Genomic DNA, 16,608 nt, shown 5'->3' with positions numbered 1-16,608 from the left:
GTAAGGCCAGTTGAACTGATGTTCATACAGGCTGTTGGTCTACAACTTCGGTCCAGACTTCATTTAATTTGGCGTGGAATTTTGTACAGATGGTCATAATGCCAAGAGGATGAAGGGAAATTATTTTGGTGATACCATAACTGCAAGGGGTTCACAACTTTTCAGTTTTAATCACTTTTTATCACAAATTACCCACAAAATGAACAACATCGCCCCCTAGCTGTTGTGCCAATTAACGTATGTTGGAATGCTAATGTGCTAAATTAAAATCGGTACTTTAGCACACTTGTTACTATCAACCTCTGACTCTCAGAAGTGGGAAGTAACAAAGTACAAATACAAACGTTTTACTTTTACTCCCTGCATGTTAACAAAATGATTTCTTCTTTCCTTCCTTACATTTTCAAAACCAGGTTGTATGTATTCTTTTTATTTCGTGTCAATGCACGCCGCCTTTCCAACATTACAAGACTGATTTCAACCTATCAATATATAACACAGTGTATAATAAGTAAGGCAGATGTAGCATGATGAAAAGAGACAGAGGGAGACTCAATGGGGAGAAAAGGCGTCTTGTGACGGGTGCTCGGTTCCAGTTCGGCTTCTACAGAAATGGCCAGTAGAAATGTCCTTCAGAGGGACACTTTTATACGTTCTTCCTTTGAGTACATTTCAGAGCCATTACTGTCTCACAAATACAGTAAACAAGTGGAATCAGTGCCTGTGCTTCTGCATTGAGTAAAGTGTGCACTTTTGCACCCTTGGCTGACAACGGTATAGTTAAGCTTACAGCGCAGTCGTTCCTAAACATCAAAGCTGTGAATATGGCCGTGGACTCAAGTTCTTCTCGTTTACTCTTTATTGTGATGTGAAAATGACCAACCATATCTTGACTGTGTGGTGAAAGAAATAAATAATAAATATGTCATAGCAGAAAGGCATGGCTGTAGTTGGTAGCACTGATGACTGCAATCCATTTACAGAGCTGAGCACCCATCAACAAAATGAGTTACACCTGTGTTTTTCTTGCTATGATGAGTCTAAATGTCTGCCATCAAATAGGATTACATGGAATGCTAACGTCGGAAAATGTCAAATTTCTCACTTTTTTCCCCGTTAATGGAGTAACCGATAGACTGACTTTGTACTTTATGAGGAACTCAAACGCTGAATGTCATCGTCATGACATTCAAAGTGGCTCATCTCAGAAACAATAGTGGTTATTTATCAGGATGAGGGTGAAAAAATCGAGCAGTGAAAAACAGATTCTGTGCTGCTCAAGTAAACAACATATCAGCTGCCCGAAGAGAGGTAGCAGGTAATCTTTCCCTGGAAAAAACAAGCCTCGTGTTTCTGGAAGATGAATTCATCCTCCCTGTCTCACTCTCTCTCTCTCTCTCTCTCCGTCTCTCTGTGCTCCCCTGCCTCTCATCACTTTCTCCTGCTGTCTCCAGACCCCCTCCTCATCCTCCCCTGTGGTGAATTATTTGTGCAGTGGGGGTTGAAGTGGCAGATTGGCTGCTTTGACAAGTTCTAAACACAGATCCGCACCAGTGTAGAACATCCATCCTGTGACTGCAGAGGATAGTCCCCTCATGTGTTATGTCTCGGATGGATGTCGTGAGTACGCGCAGACATATTCTGTGTCCTTCCTCTGATGACAGGCTAATCTGCTGTATATGCCAAGCAGATGGTTGGATAATTGGTCAGTGTTACCTTTTTAACTTCTGGCAGTAATTAATGCCAACTTCACCTTATCAGAGTCCCCGCTTGATATAATACTGACCTAAATGTCACAGCCGCCATCTGTCTGCTTTCGCCTTCTTTCTCTCTCGCTCATGTTGCTCCATTCGTCTCTTGTCACTCTCCATCAGCATATCAAGTCCTCCCATCTCCCTCCGTCTCCGTCTGTTATCTGCCGTCGTCTTTCTCTCACCTCCTTTTTTTTTTTTTTTTTTTTTTGCCCGTCTTACTGTCTGATTTGTATCCATCTTTATTGCTCACTCTCGCGTCCCCGCAGACTTTAAAATCTGTCTTTTCTTTTCTTCGCTGCTCTTTTCCAGGAAAGCGAGAGACTCTCTGCCGACTTTCCGGCAGTTCTTCAGCTCAGCATTCAGCCTGACCCATGTCAGCCTGGCCTCGATGAAAGTCCCTCCTGATTCACTGAGGTGAGTCACTGTCACGGGCGAGGATTCAAAGGGACCTCTGAGACTCTGAACTTCCTCAAGCATGTGTAAGATGCAAATAAATTCTGACCTGCAAACAGATGAAGAAGGAGCAGCTGTTCATCCTACAGTAACCTCATTCAGTTTGACCCCCTTTGCATGTTCCATTATTTATATGAATAAGCAAGGCTGATCAGATTGTACAGCAAAATATAATACAATTAATATGTAAATGCACCCGAGCTGTAATAACGATGTGATCCCCAAAAGACCTTGGAAGGCTGTAACAGGTGCATATGGTCATGCTACTTCAAAATCAATCTCTGTAATCAAGAATATGAATAAGCTGGTGGAAAATAAACAAATCAATCAAAGAAGCACATTAATGCGGGGAATATACAACTTTTAAACTTTCCCTCCCTCTGAGGGCGTTTCCCTGTGGTGTTGCCGTTGGCGCAATGTTAGCAACATAGCTAACATTAGCAGCCAAAGCTACTGTCCAAAGCATAAAAAACCCCTGCAAGAATCTCAATTTGAACCAGAAACCCTGATCTCAGTGCGATGAAAGGTCAGAGTTAAACAGCCAGTTGTATCGTTAAGTTGTCAGGTTTTGTAACTTATTGATCCAGTAGAAGGAATGCCAGTTTTGAACCGTCTCAAGTCCCAGTGGCAAGAGAAAAACATGCATCAGTAGAGGAACAGGCTTTGACACAACTCTGGTGCTCTCCATCAAGCAAATGCCTGTCCGCTCAGTCTAGTTTAACCTTGGTTACTGTATCATTCCGTGCCTCCTTTGCCTCCTCTGTTTTCCAGTTGCTCAACCATTATCTCAGGAGAGCAACCGGGTACAACAGCGACTTGTGCTTTTTTTTTGTTGCACAGTGGCAGACCGGCTTCTTTTGTGTCTTAATTCAGCCTCGGTTTTTCAAGGCTGAATTAAAAAAGAAATTAAGCCTGGTGGCAGAACAACTGCTTACTAAAGAGGATTGGTTTCATTTCTCTACAGCCATAACACTGTGCAATCAGTATTTATTTAATCGAGGTTAATTCCACATATAAACTGGATCAAAGGACATATTCAAGTTTAAATTGGGCATGAACAGGGAACTACATTTAGTATGTTTGGTTAACATTGAGATTGATTGAGAGGGCAATACATCACATATTAAGGTGCAGTTTACTTAATAGGAGTGTAAAATGTTGGTGGACCTCTTTCTAATAGACAGCAGAAGGCAAACTCATGGCAACACTAATGGCAGAAAAAGTCCCATTGTGTATAAGCATATGCAAAAATGACCCTAGTTCTAATGTTATTTGTTTCCTCAGCAAAACACTTCTAATGAGTTTATTGTCTCATTTGCTAGTTTCAAGTCTTGATGTTGCATGAGCACGATGTTGTAAATCCTGGTCCCATTTGAAGTAAAAGGGATAATGAAGCAGCATATGCTTTATGGTGGGGATACCTTGTGATTGTCAAGTGTCTACCGGGGCATGTCCGCAGGTTCTCAGATCCAATTGGAATAGAAGAGCAGCAATTTGGGTACTCCCCAGCTCCACTATCTTGTCGAAATACGGTCAGTTTTGATTCCAAAGCAATAGGTGACGTCCCAATGGTTTATACACTGCAGTATTTACAAATACCCTAAACTAAAGTGGGAGTCTTGTTAGCAAGTCTTCTATTTTTGTTTGTATTTGCTGCCACATTACTTCAGACTTTTCTGCTGTGGTTATCTGATGGATGTTCCACTGACAGTGATCAGCCTTGACTAGTGTGTCACCACCCGTGACAGCCAACTGGCAAGCAACTCTGAGTTGGCAAAGTAAACTGCATTTAAAGCCAAGAGGGTGCGATAATATACACAACAATGTGTCCTGTGATACTCTACTGATATTATGTGAGAAAGATGCCATAAACTCACTGCTGAGGAGCAAAAAACAGAAAGTATGTCATAGTGTATGTTGAAGTAAGTCAGTATAGATGCAAATTTTACTATGATTAGTCCTAAATGGAAGGGGGATTAATATACAAGGCTTTGAAATCATTAAACAAGTAAATTAAAAAAAATATTTTAATTGTTACAATGCATCCTCCAGCATTTTTGTAATGAATTTCACACAGAGTAGGAGTAAGTGAAATCCAGAAAATAATCCAATTAATAACTGAAACGAGCCAATTCGGAGGTGAAAAGTAGGAGGCACGACTGTAATGCTGGAGCCAGTGTTTAGCTGTATGCTCTTTTATAAATGTGAGTGTGGCGGCGGAACAGGAGATCTGAAATAGTTTTGTGATAACAGTAGCTTATCTGACATGACTCATGTTTCTATCTCCCCACCTCTTTGAGTGTGTTTGCAGCAGTTTTTTTTTTTTTTTTTTTTTTACCACTGCCGCCTCTCTGAGTCAACAACCATTTGTGCTGCTGACAATGTTTAGTCAGACATAGAGTGTAAGTGTTAAAAGTGTGAGATGAATTCCCACTGGTGCTGCTCGTACTAAAAATGTGTCCACTCGCGATGCTGTAAAGTGCTTTAGTTTGAAACACTGTTTAATGACACAAAAGGCCTTCTAATGTTTATACGCAACCTATTGGCAACCAGCTAAAGATGAGACTCTTAGAATATGATAATTCACATGCGTTATTCCAGCGTTACCCAGCCTGTGCCCCTTAATGCATAGCTGATGCACAGTGGCCTTGAGAGGGCAGAGCTGTATTCTACCGTCAGGAGAAGCAAAGCCTCTAAGCACACGTGGATGTTACTTTCCGGTTTCTCTTTGTCTCATGCTTGAATACTAAAATAGCTTGTACCATACGGAGCGCAGTTTGCATCCAAGCCATTGGCGAGATTTAATCGTCAAGGCCCGCATTAGGTTTCAAACGCTGTTCCTCAACAGCGGAGCCATTCTCTATGATGTCAGTAGACTGGCCCTCAATCAGAGGACACAGATAGATTGAAGCCCCCCGTGCTGGCCGGCATCCACTGTGCTGACGTGTGTTTGTGCCTACCAGCTTCAGGAGATCTGTTGCTATACCGACTCAGAGAGAGCGGCCGAGCAAAAAAGCATGTTCCCCTCCGGGGATGAATGGGATATTGCTATACTAGTGTTTCTCTGTTAGGTGTGTAGCCTGCTGTTAGCTTCTCACAGCCAAAGAAACACAATCAATAGCAGAGTAAACAAAGCAAACCGCCAACAATTGAGATGATTGTGTGCTGCATGATGGATCTCAGCCAAAATGGACAGAGCGGGCTCCCCACTTAGCACTTCTCCTCATTACCTTCTCATGGTGCATAACTTTTAAATGTTTGCTCAGTGCACACGAACTAACCTCCAGCAGAGCCTTGATGTGCAAATGCAGTTTTCCTCTCTGCATCCAGCTGTGTGTGTGTGTGTGTGTGTGTGTGTGTGTGTGCGCATGCGTATATTGGCAACAATTGGCCACTTCTCCTGAATAAATGCTGAAGGTTTTTAAGGTGATTTCTGCTGCGGTGTTACTGAGCTATGAATCTTCTTTCTAAGCTACTTTTCTCTAAATCCTTTAAGATGACTCTAAAACTTTTAGGTGCGCAGAGGAGAACGCAGGGCTGGCGGGGAGGGGTCGGATCATCTGTTCAGGTTGTTAGTGGGAGGAAAAGAAGCAATTGGATTTATGTGGGATTGATCTTCCTTTTTTCTGTTTTTTCACCGTTTCATTTTCGCCCCTACTTTGCCCATTAATTGCCCTTTGTTGCTCTCACAATTCTTCTTATCTACCCATCATTCTGTTCACTTCTTTTTCCTTGTTTGATTTTCCACTAATCTCTCCTTCTCTCTCCCTTTCCTCTTCTGTCTCTCTCTCTCTTCCCATCCAACGCTGGCTGGGTTTCTCTTCAGGGCTCTGTTCCTAGGTCTGTCCAATAACCCTCATATCACTGATTTACACCTGGACATCAGCAGCTGTGAGGTACGCTCTGTCGGTCTGTGCTGCTCTGGGTATATTCACTCATCTTCTTCATAGATTAACGCTCCGGGCTACCTCATCATGCCCTGCTCCTGTCTGTCTTCCTCCCACAGTTGAGGTCAGCAGGTGCCGGGGTGATTCAGGAGCTGTTTCCTCGGGTTTCATGCGTGGTGACTCTAGACATCTCTGATAATGGTAAGAGACAACGCCTGCACACTCACCCACAGGGGACAGACTGAAATAGTTTGTAGTTGGGTATCTTAGATTAGGACACATTTCAAATTGAACAGATGCAGACGATTTGAAATCCTGTCAGTCCTGGTCATCACGGTCTGCATGTCATGTTAATTTGAAACGCAAAATTTTATTCAGGTTTTTGCCAGTATTCCGAGTAAACCGTTTACACGGCTGTACATACTATACATGCCCCAACCTTTCGTTTATCATGCAAAATATGGAAAAAGTGGAACGGCTGGATTTGCTTGTGCCAGTCAAAAAAAGATTTTCTTCCAGCTGTGACAGACGTGTTCAACCACCCGGGCACAGGCTCCCTTTTACACTCCTTCGACTGCCTTCATGAAGAAACTTCAATCTGGCGTAACAGCCGCTTATTCCAAGAGGGCCACTCCACAGATTTTAAACACAAAGTTCGGTTTACTCCTCATGTGAAGGACTACTCGACTTAAGACGTAAAATTGTTATCTGGGAGCCTGAGTTCCCCCTTGATTCCTCTGGGCACATCTTTGTTACCTGCATCGTCCAACACTGTTTAGTCCCGTCCTCCACACAGCTTCATATCCCACTGGGAGCATTCAAAAGCGGAGCGTCATGCCTGCCTGATGTGGTTGTCTTGCACATATTGTATTTATGTCATTATTTTTCTACTACTGTCCTGAAAATGTACCAGATGCAATATGCCATTCTACTGCCGGGCTCCCTGTCTGGCTCATGTTCTGTACAGAATGGCACTGCTGTGTTCTGCGGTCGTCAAAAAACAGACTTGCACGTACAGATCAGAGGGCCGCAGCTGGGATGCTGCTGCCATGAGCTTTGTTGCAGCCATTGGAAATACAAGCATTGTCTAAAATGGGTGCAATCTTCCCTGGTGACGGTATTGTGGCCGTGACGGTCCCGGTAGAATTTGGTGGTTACAAACTGGAGGCCTGGGGTTTGAAAGAGGTAGGCTTTTAGGAGGCAGCGGGGGTCTAATGGAGATCTTGAACTGAATTGCATTTTTGGACATGCAGGAGCCAGCGTTTTGGAGCTTGACCCATACTAGCGATTACCAAGTCGGCACATCTCAGCCTCTGCTGCTTTGCGATTTTTTCCTAAATTGCCCGAATTGAAGTGTATATATATATTGCAGTTTTCTTGTCAAATTCCAGTTTTTATAATAATTGACAGCACACACAAACATTGGTATGTTCGTAATTAAACACAGACAATTAACAACTGTTACATTTTCTCCAAAACTGCACGAGGTGGCAGGAACGTCTCTCACTCTCACTGAAGGAAATCTCAAGTGCTCTGCTACTAGACTGAGTTATTTTTTTGTACAAATAACATCCAACTGAAGATGAATTGCAGTATATCCCACTTTATCTAACATGCTGTAGTAGATAACACAGGACCCCTCGTGAAACACACAAACAAGCAGCGGAGAAAAGGAGAAATGAAGGAGGTGCAAATAAATCAGGTGAAATAAACAATCTTTCAGCTCTGGCTTGTGGTCCCATTGGGGGGGCAGGTGCCTACATAAAAGATACATTAACTCTATAAATTGAATTGTGAAATGTTTTTACTAAAACCACATCAAAAAACAGTCAGAGACGCTAAAGTAAGTAAAGGATTCAGTCATGTATAGCAAATACTTTAAGAGTTATATCTGTGAGAGAAGGGCTCTGCTCCTTGAGGAATCTCAGAAGAAAAAAGCCGCAATAAGGATTCTGTTGGGAGTGCTAAGTCCCCTCAGTAAACATACATGAACATTAAAGCTCAGTTTAATCAACAATGCCAATTAAACTAATCACATAAGGGGCACCGGGGCTGGAAGAGGGAGCTACATCTGGAAAACATGTTAACATTAATGTATCGGCAGAGGAATAGTTAGAACTGTCAGAGCTTTTCAACCACATGAATATGATTGGATGTTACTCGTCAGCTGGCGGGCAGGCAGCCAGTGAGCGAGACAGTAATCGCACGGGATGCATGATATGTTCTCTTTCGACTGATACTGATAATTACCTGGCTCAGGTCAATACCACCTTCATCTACCTCTTACTCTTTTGCAGTTTTTCCTTCTACCTCTCCTTCTTCTTTTCCGCATTTATTGGCAGATTGCAAAACAACTTTAAACACTACCCCCAACTGTATCAGAGTTGTTTGATCCTGTGCTTGTTAAGTTAATGAAGGCAAATCTGCTTCTGCTTCTCCTTCATCATCCTCTTTTTGCTTCCTCTCCCTCTCCTGCTTCTTCTGTGTGTATTGGCGAATTGCAAACCAAATTTCACTGCATCAGAGTGTATAGATGCTGCGCTTGTTAGTCAGTGGCAGCAATTTGGCTCCCCATTAAATACGCCCTAAAGCACAACTAGTGTCCCTGGGGTCTACACATATTATATACTGTGCAATGAAATGAATAATAGCAATAAATAGAGCCAGTGATACAAATAATACCCATAAATATCCAATAATATACTTTTTCTAATGAATGATTGGCCCGTTATACCTATTATACCCTTCATTCAAGTGTAAGTGGAGCTGTCTCCATGATAAATCTGAATAAACAGTATTATTTGAAAGTTACAACATTTTCAGCTAAAATTCCATGGAGTTCTTTTCACATGAGTTGACATTGCTGCTTGCTAGCATTCATTGGAGCCTCAATCACTGCACATCCTGGCATATATTCCAGACAGAGTACTGTTTCTGCCATTTTTACTTCCAACCACCTCCCACTCGCTGAAAGGATCCACCAGATGACCACTGCCTCAATTACTAAACAGCCGTTAAGCATTTGATTAGTTTAATAAAAATCTAGTAGTGTTAAACATTAATGTGCCCCTCCTGCTCTGTCGTGTCATAACTTCCTGTCATTGCCACAAGAATAAGGTCATTTAGATGAGATATTTTTTGTCTGTGAGTGAGCTGTTTCGGTCTTTCTGGCTGGAAAATCTTGCCATGGTAACTACATCCTTTTTAGCAGCATCCTCCATTCTTGAGCTTTTGTAAATGTGAGTAGGCGTGAGTTGGGGGGCGTGTGCAGGGTTAATTGGGAGTATTTTGGAATCTCAGTGGGCAGTGAGATTTTGCTCAAAAAGAGACCATGAGCAATTGAGCTTTTAAAGCCAGAAATGTTAGCACCTGGCAGAGTAAATGGTGACTCACTGGTATGACAACTCAGATATTCTTCTTCTTCTATGATAATTTTTCTGTAGTAAAACTGTGACTGCTTAATTTCAATGTTTCAGTTCATATTTTGACTTTTGGAATTGAAGATTAACTCAACGTTTCATGCCTGTTGTCTCGTGTGATTGCTGACAAGCTTGTAATTAAACATCTACCTAGAAGTGAGTTTTCACAAAAAGCTCCATGGAGTGTAGTAATGCTGTTATTGCACCTTGTACTTCACGTGTGTGTGTGTGTGTGTGTGTTGTGCGTGTGTTGTGTTGTGTGCAGGTTTGGATGCTGACTTGCTGGCTGTCATCCCAGCGTTCTCCAGGCACCCCTCCCTCAAACACCTGATGCTGGGGAAGAACTTCAACATCAAGGGCAGGTACGAAGCACGCGGGGAACCAGCTGTACAGATGGCGGCGAAGATGATACTAATGATGAATGTTTTCCTCTTCTCTCTGCGTCCTCAGAGTGCTGGATGAGATTCTGCAGAAACTGGTTCATTTGGTGCAAGAGGAAGAGTGTGTGAGTTGGATTATGTAACATATTGCGCGCACACATGCACTAAAATCCTCTGACATTCTGGATGCACGCCTACACACGGCTGACAGATTTGTAGCCACACACACACACACTCTGTGCACGCGCAAACACACACTTGTCACCGTTTAAATTCCTGTGTCGTTCATTCATGTGCATTTAAGCCGTCCCACTTGCCTCCCGCACAAGGTGCAAACATGCACACAAGCCATGTTTGCACCTTGTTGTTGCTTGACGGATGATTCATTTGGTCTTAGTTTATTTGCGATGCTCCCGGGGCTCTCTCCGCTCTCCACTCTGCAAATGCAGCATGACAAGTAGCTTACTCAATTATTTACCACTGTTGATGGTGATAGCTCACAACTATGCTCTCGCAGTGAGAACGGTCTGATGCATTTGTGCGAGCCCACTAACAGGGGCACAGACGGGTGTAAATATGCAAGTTCAAAGGAAGTACACCAAGTTTGTCAGAGATTTGGCCTGTTAGTCAACTCGCCCAGCAAGCCATAACGGCACAAACATCCGAATCATCTGAGTGTGTACCCTGCACAGCTTTGGTCCAGTGCCCCATGCTAACACTTCAGAATGTGAGTCACAGAACGCTGCGAGGTTCAAAATTGAGAAAATAGACCCAAAAAGGAGGCGCTTAACTTCCAGTAGCTTAGTAAAAAGACTGGAAGCAGGGGAGGCTCTGTTCAAAGTAGGGGTGGGAATCAGATTAACTTAAAGATGAGATGTCCATGATAACAATAGTATCATGATACAGCCATTCATACAATATCTGAAGAAGTCTAATATTTTTTTTTTGTTGTTGTTATTTTGCATTCTTCAAAGTGCACAAATTGGGGGTTTATTCACTGTGTTGTTGTGTCAGTTTCACAGACTTCAACTGAGATGAAACAACGTATAAAAAAAGCGCAGAGCCTCTTATCTTTGTGCCTCTATCACAAACAAACTGCATCTTGTCCATGTGTGTCGTCCTCCATATGTGGAGTACAACACTTCTTAAATTGTTCAAATGTTTAAAGGAAGGATACAACTATGCCCCACTAAACTCTTTTCAATCTATAAAGAGACTTAGACAAGTTTACACCACAAAGAGTAATGAAGTACTGATGATAAGTCAAATCATCAGGGGAATCTGTTTGGAGAAGCTGCACCCTTTAATGAAAATTTCACTATTCCACCAGTGTATCAATCATGGTATCACAAAAGAAAGCGACATCGATAATTGTCCCATCCTTATTCCAGTGAAAACAAGTTCCACCAGCCATCAACTCTGAAAATATTGATAAACATTTTGTATTTTGTTTGTTTAAAGATGCAATATGTGACAGTTTTAGTTTGAAACATGAAAAAATGAACTAATATTATCACAGAATGTAAAGAAAGAAGAGTTTATACATTATAAAGGAGAAACATAACCTCCTTCTCCTAGCGGTCCAAAGCCCCTGTGCGAGTGGCGTACACAACAGCACTCCCCTGGTAGACTGGCTAGCTGCACAGCTGACTGAGCTAACAAGCTAACAGTAGCTACAGTCAAGGATGTATAGATAGCACACAGTCAACAGCAGTTATTAGATTCTCTGGTGATATGCTACCTCCATTTGTTGAGAGTGTGAATTCAAGGTCACCAATTCTTACTTAATGCACCTATTTATAACCTGCGCAAAAAAGTATAAAAAAGTAACAGGTTCCCCTTGTTTCCAGTCTTTATGCTGACCTAAGCTGTTAGCTCCAGCTTCAAATTTAGCTTATAGACATGAGAGTTGTATGGTGTCTTAACTCCTGCATAGGCAGTAAACAAGAGTAGCAAATGGTTTTTAACCTACCAGGGACTTTAATTTCTGTTTCCATAACAAATAAACATACATGTTTATGGGAGGCTGTCTATGCCTAAAAATGACTTGCCAGTAGAATATGTTGAACTCATCTAAAAATGCTTTCAGAAATTGAAAAATGTGAATACACTTTAGCCTAACCTTGTTTTCCACTAAGAAATGTTTTTCTTTTTAATTCTCTGGTCAGTTAAGACATACTTTAACACCAAAATGATTTCCGTGTTAAAAGTTTATAGTGGATGAGGCCCTAATGCACAAGGCACGGCTCAGGAAGTTATTCCGATAAAAGAAAGTGGGGGAAAAAAGAAAATTGCAAATAAGCGGGGCATTTTTATGCACTAGGCATCTCTGAGTAAGTAAAAAATGAAACAAAAGATTCAGTTGCAGAGGGTTCGAGCTGAAAATGTTTTATTATTTAGAATCAGATTTTCATCAAGCTTCTTTTATTAAAAAATAAAATTTTATACGTTTTTGTAAAAAGGATCAAAACACAGATAAATGTCCAGATAATTTGAAAATAAAAGTTTAATTCAACAAGCCATGCTTCCTAATGGACGGGTCCATGTCTCCTGAAAGCCTCCATTCCTCTAACACAGACATGACCACACACATTTATTTCACTTACGACAGCTCTCCTTTTCAAAACATCTTCCATCTGATCTCCTCCAGGCCCTGCAGTCCCTCTCCCTGGCTGACTCGAGGCTTCGCCAGCGGGGCACAGTGCTCGTCAACGCTCTGGGCTCCAACGCCTGCCTGCGGAAGGTGGACTTGAGCGGGAACCTCCTGGAGGACTCCGGGGCCAAGATGCTCAGCAAAGCCCTGCAGATCAACACAACACTCAGGTGTGTGAGCGTTCGTAAGGAGGGTTCTCCTTGCAGATCAGAGGACTCCGCTATAGAGGTGTGAGAGGACGGATGAAAGAATGGGGTCAGAGAGAGAATTAATATGTTTGGTATGGTTTGAGGAGCGGATATACAGAGGTTGCTGAGAGGCAGAACAGTGAGTTCAACGCAGCGCTTCAAAGTAAACCTTGTAGGAGATAAGAAGGTAAGACTCAGGGGTTGGAGGGATAGCGTGGAGAATCGGTGGAAGAAGGGAAAACAGGGATGATGGCCTTCAGGCATACAATGTTAGAAAAGCGAAGAGACTGAATGGAGACGTGTGTGTGTGGGTGTGTTGAAGGTGGAGGGGATGGAAGGAGTAGATAGAGTGGGGTAAAGGAGGACACACATGAAACAGAAGGGTAAGATCCAAGTGTTAGGACGGATGTGGGCAAGAGAGGAAGAAAGTTGCGAAGGAAGAGGGAGACCACCTAAGGAGTGAGATTTTGGTTTAGCTGATTGAATTTCTAGGGCAGAGAAAGTCGGGGGAGGGGGAAGGAAGGAGGGGAGGGAGAGGAGGAGGACGGATGAAAGGGAAGAAGGGCTGAAAATGACGGATACATTAAAAACGATAGTTAGACAGCGTGGAGTGTAGGTGGAGAACCAGCGCTGAGAAATGACAGAAGCTCATTAGTTGCGAGGCAGTTGTTCAGGCATCGCTAATGTTGTGATATGAACTCATTTTATGCACGTAGCAATACAAAAAAAGGGGAATAAAAGTCCTGACAAATGTCTTGTTAATCCGTCTGTGATGTGTCTGCGCAGCTGCATGGTCAGATGAGTGCCGTAACGATGATACTATGCCTCGCGTGTATGTGTGTGTGCGTGTGTGTGTCTGGAGCTTTGGAAATCAACTGATCTTCTTCCTCCTCCTCTCTGTGCCTGTCCTCACCGATTTCCTGCTGGTTTGATCCCTCTCAGGAGTGTGACGTGGGATCGCAACAACACCACAGCGACGGGCTTCCAAGATGTGGCGAGAGCGCTGGAGCAGTAAGATGAGCACAACGCACGCACACACACACACACACACGCCCCAAAAAAAACGTTTGAAGATGGGGATACACACACGAGAAGGATGAGTCACACATACACCCATATGAAAGGCTGATACCCATCTCTGTACAGTGTTTACTATTACACGGCATTTCATCAGTCGTCTGACGTGCGTGCCAGTCAAACCCTTGTTTTTTTTGTTTTTTTGGATGTGCGTGGGTGTAAAGTTTGTGTTCGTCTGCGTCTGTGTGTGTTTGTGTGTGTGTCTGTGGGATTTGCGCATTTGCGTATTAGGGAATTGGAGACAAGTGTTCTAAGTGCTCCGGGTGTTTCCTGTTTGTTCTTGTTAACGTCACAGTTCTTCCACCTTCTTATTGTGAGGGTAATCTTTCTTTCCTCCCTCCGCTAAACAGCAACTTCACCCTTCAGTACATGCCCCTCCCCCTCAGCGATGTCACCCAGGCGTACCGCGGCGCCCCAGAGAAGACGGACCAGGCCCTGACCAAGGTGAGAGGAGCTTTGTTCCTTCGCTTTATGGCGTCTGAATTTACTGCGTCATGTTCTGAAAATTGCAGGTGGTGAATAACGGCATTACCTGACAATTAGGCTCAGAGTGAATAATGGCTTTGATGAACTGTAATTTGCATGAGCAAGAGAGGTGATGATAAAATGTGAATGTTTCTCACAGGTTATTATATTGCTGTTGTGGGGACGCCGCACCTGCAATGGCAATTTTATCAATTACTTGTCACAGACTTCCTAATGCCTTCTGAATATTCGTGTTTCTGTATCTAACCACTACAACAGAAGAGATTACAAATGCCTTTATATAAACTGAAGCACTTGATACCTGCCGTAGCGGTTCAGTTTATCATGTTCACATGGCAGGCAAATCTCTTGGTCTCTCTTAATTAGGGAATGAAGAAGAGCTACTTTAAATTCAAAGGGACTGACTGAAAATCCTTGGGAAAAAAAGGCCAATTATTGAAGCCATGGTTGGTTAAGATAGTTGAAACCGGCAAGAGCAAGCTGAAGTTTGAAAGTGGCCAACCGAGAAAAAATCCCACCCTGTCCCTCCAGGCCTCCCTCCAGAGCCACTTACCAGAATCGGCTGCATCGACAAAGTACCCCGTATCTCTCGCTGGCCACCTTGGACATGTGTTAACGGCTAGTTTGCTACGTTCAGCGCGGTCACTTGGCTTGTCTAATACAGTTACTTGTTATCACTGTAGGCTGGGGCTTTGTGCTTATTGCAGAAAAATCCTTCTCTTAGGTTTTGTGCATTGTTTTAAGTTGACAATCCAGCCTTCGTTCTGCTAGCACAACAAACATTTCAATTTGACATGACGAAGAAAATATTCCTATTCCGAATGAAAGAGGTCCTCTGTTTCTTATCTATTCCAGTATCCATTTTTTGTTTTTTTGCTATAGCCTACTTAAAAAAGAGGAATGCTAACACCTCAGCTTAGCAAGCGCAGCTGGGCTCTATACATCTATTCTCGGCTCACAGCACAGCACAGGCTGTCAGACTGTGTTCTGTTTTTCAGGTTATTGCGTTACTTGAATGTTCAAAACTAGCCAACCAGTGGGGGGCAGTCTGTGACAACTAATAAACAGTCAGGGACCGACTGGTTGGATGCGGACACTGATGCTTCAAAGCTCTGTGTCCGGGATTCTTTGAGATATAGAAATAAGCATGTCTTAACCATGCTTGGAGCTTAAACTATGAGTAGATTGACAAAACCATTCTGATAATTGACTCATAATTCATTAAATTTTTCAAGAAAATATTTTGAATATTTCCTAAATCATTCTTTTAAATGTGAGTATTCATTGACATGTCATAATAAATTGGATATCTGTTGGAAAAAGTTGTTATGAGAAACAAATTGAATTCATCATCAGCCGACAAAATATTATTTTTAACGAGGGTCATTTTTTACTACCTGCTTGTCTAAAAGGCTCGACAGCAGGTTGCTGCACGTTTATCTTAAAGTGGAGGTCAGCTTCATTTTGGGAACTCTATCATACAGTAGGTCCTATTTAAAATCAGGGGTGTTAAGACTTTGTCAGTCCTTGGTGCGTTTATGCTGTTATTGTTAGCAGCTATATGTGTGTCTTTCTGTCAGTTTGATGTGTGACTGTTTGCCATATGGCGTGTGGTCAAGATCGTCTAGCAGTTTGTCAGTCGATGACGAACCAATGCATCTGCTATTCAGGTGTCGGCCTGTTAATGGTGTATCTCTTCGACTGCTAACATACCGTTCTTAGGTCCTGATTTGTGAGATTGCCACAGCATTTCTGATATGGTTGTGTTAGGGTGAAGGTGGTGACCCTGTCCTTTCCCAGATTGTTATCTGGCTAAATAATTGGAAATCTTTTTTTTTTTTTTTTTTTATCATACAGACAATGGAAACCCTAACTTTCAAGGCACATCCACCTAAAGCGGTAACCTTCTCTCAGTGGCTTGACTGATATTTAGTGACAGGCTGACAGCAGCCCATGATGAATGTACAAAAGAGACAAAGACTGTGTGCAGACAATGAATGTTATCTTTTTGGGCGTTTTGTCTCCTTTTGCCCCGACACATATCTTATCTTGCACCTTGACTTGTTCAAAACAAATAATCATAATGGAAAAATGGGCCGAGTAGACAGGAGAGGTGGATGTAGCTAAATATGAGGAGCTGTCATCTTAGATACTGAGTGGTACGGTCAGTTTTCTTTAGTGCCATCACTAGCCAGATGCTGTTTGTCACATGGCTTGTAGACTGCAGTTAACAGAGCAAGTCTGTTTACATAGCATGTCAAACACTGTTGCCCTGGCAGGCTCGGCTGTCAGTCAATCATGCCCAACATCT

The 16,608-nt window shown here is 42.7% G+C and overlaps 1 protein-coding gene across 6 annotated transcripts in view; it reads left to right on the top strand.

Annotated features, from left to right (window-relative positions):
• Nucleotides 1–16,608, top strand: part of carmil3 (capping protein regulator and myosin 1 linker 3) — a 94,634-nt gene that overhangs the window by 51,953 nt on the left and 26,073 nt on the right. For all 6 annotated transcript variants that reach the window (XM_030403180.1, XM_030403179.1, XM_030403183.1 and 3 more), the window contains exons 16-23: nt 2,064–2,168; nt 6,034–6,103; nt 6,214–6,295; nt 9,779–9,875; nt 9,964–10,018; nt 12,544–12,716; nt 13,677–13,745; nt 14,162–14,255. In XM_030403180.1, the coding sequence (XP_030259040.1) occupies nt 2,064–2,168; nt 6,034–6,103; nt 6,214–6,295; nt 9,779–9,875; nt 9,964–10,018; nt 12,544–12,716; nt 13,677–13,745; nt 14,162–14,255 (745 nt within the window). The remainder of the gene's footprint in view (nt 1–2,063; nt 2,169–6,033; nt 6,104–6,213; nt 6,296–9,778; nt 9,876–9,963; nt 10,019–12,543; nt 12,717–13,676; nt 13,746–14,161; nt 14,256–16,608) is intronic.

This window comes from Sparus aurata, chromosome 21, assembly GCF_900880675.1.
Source record: "Sparus aurata chromosome 21, fSpaAur1.1, whole genome shotgun sequence".
Taxonomy (NCBI): domain Eukaryota; kingdom Metazoa; phylum Chordata; class Actinopteri; order Spariformes; family Sparidae; genus Sparus; species Sparus aurata.
Note: the sequence above shows the minus strand (reverse complement) of the source record. Positions and strands in the feature narration are given on the sequence as shown.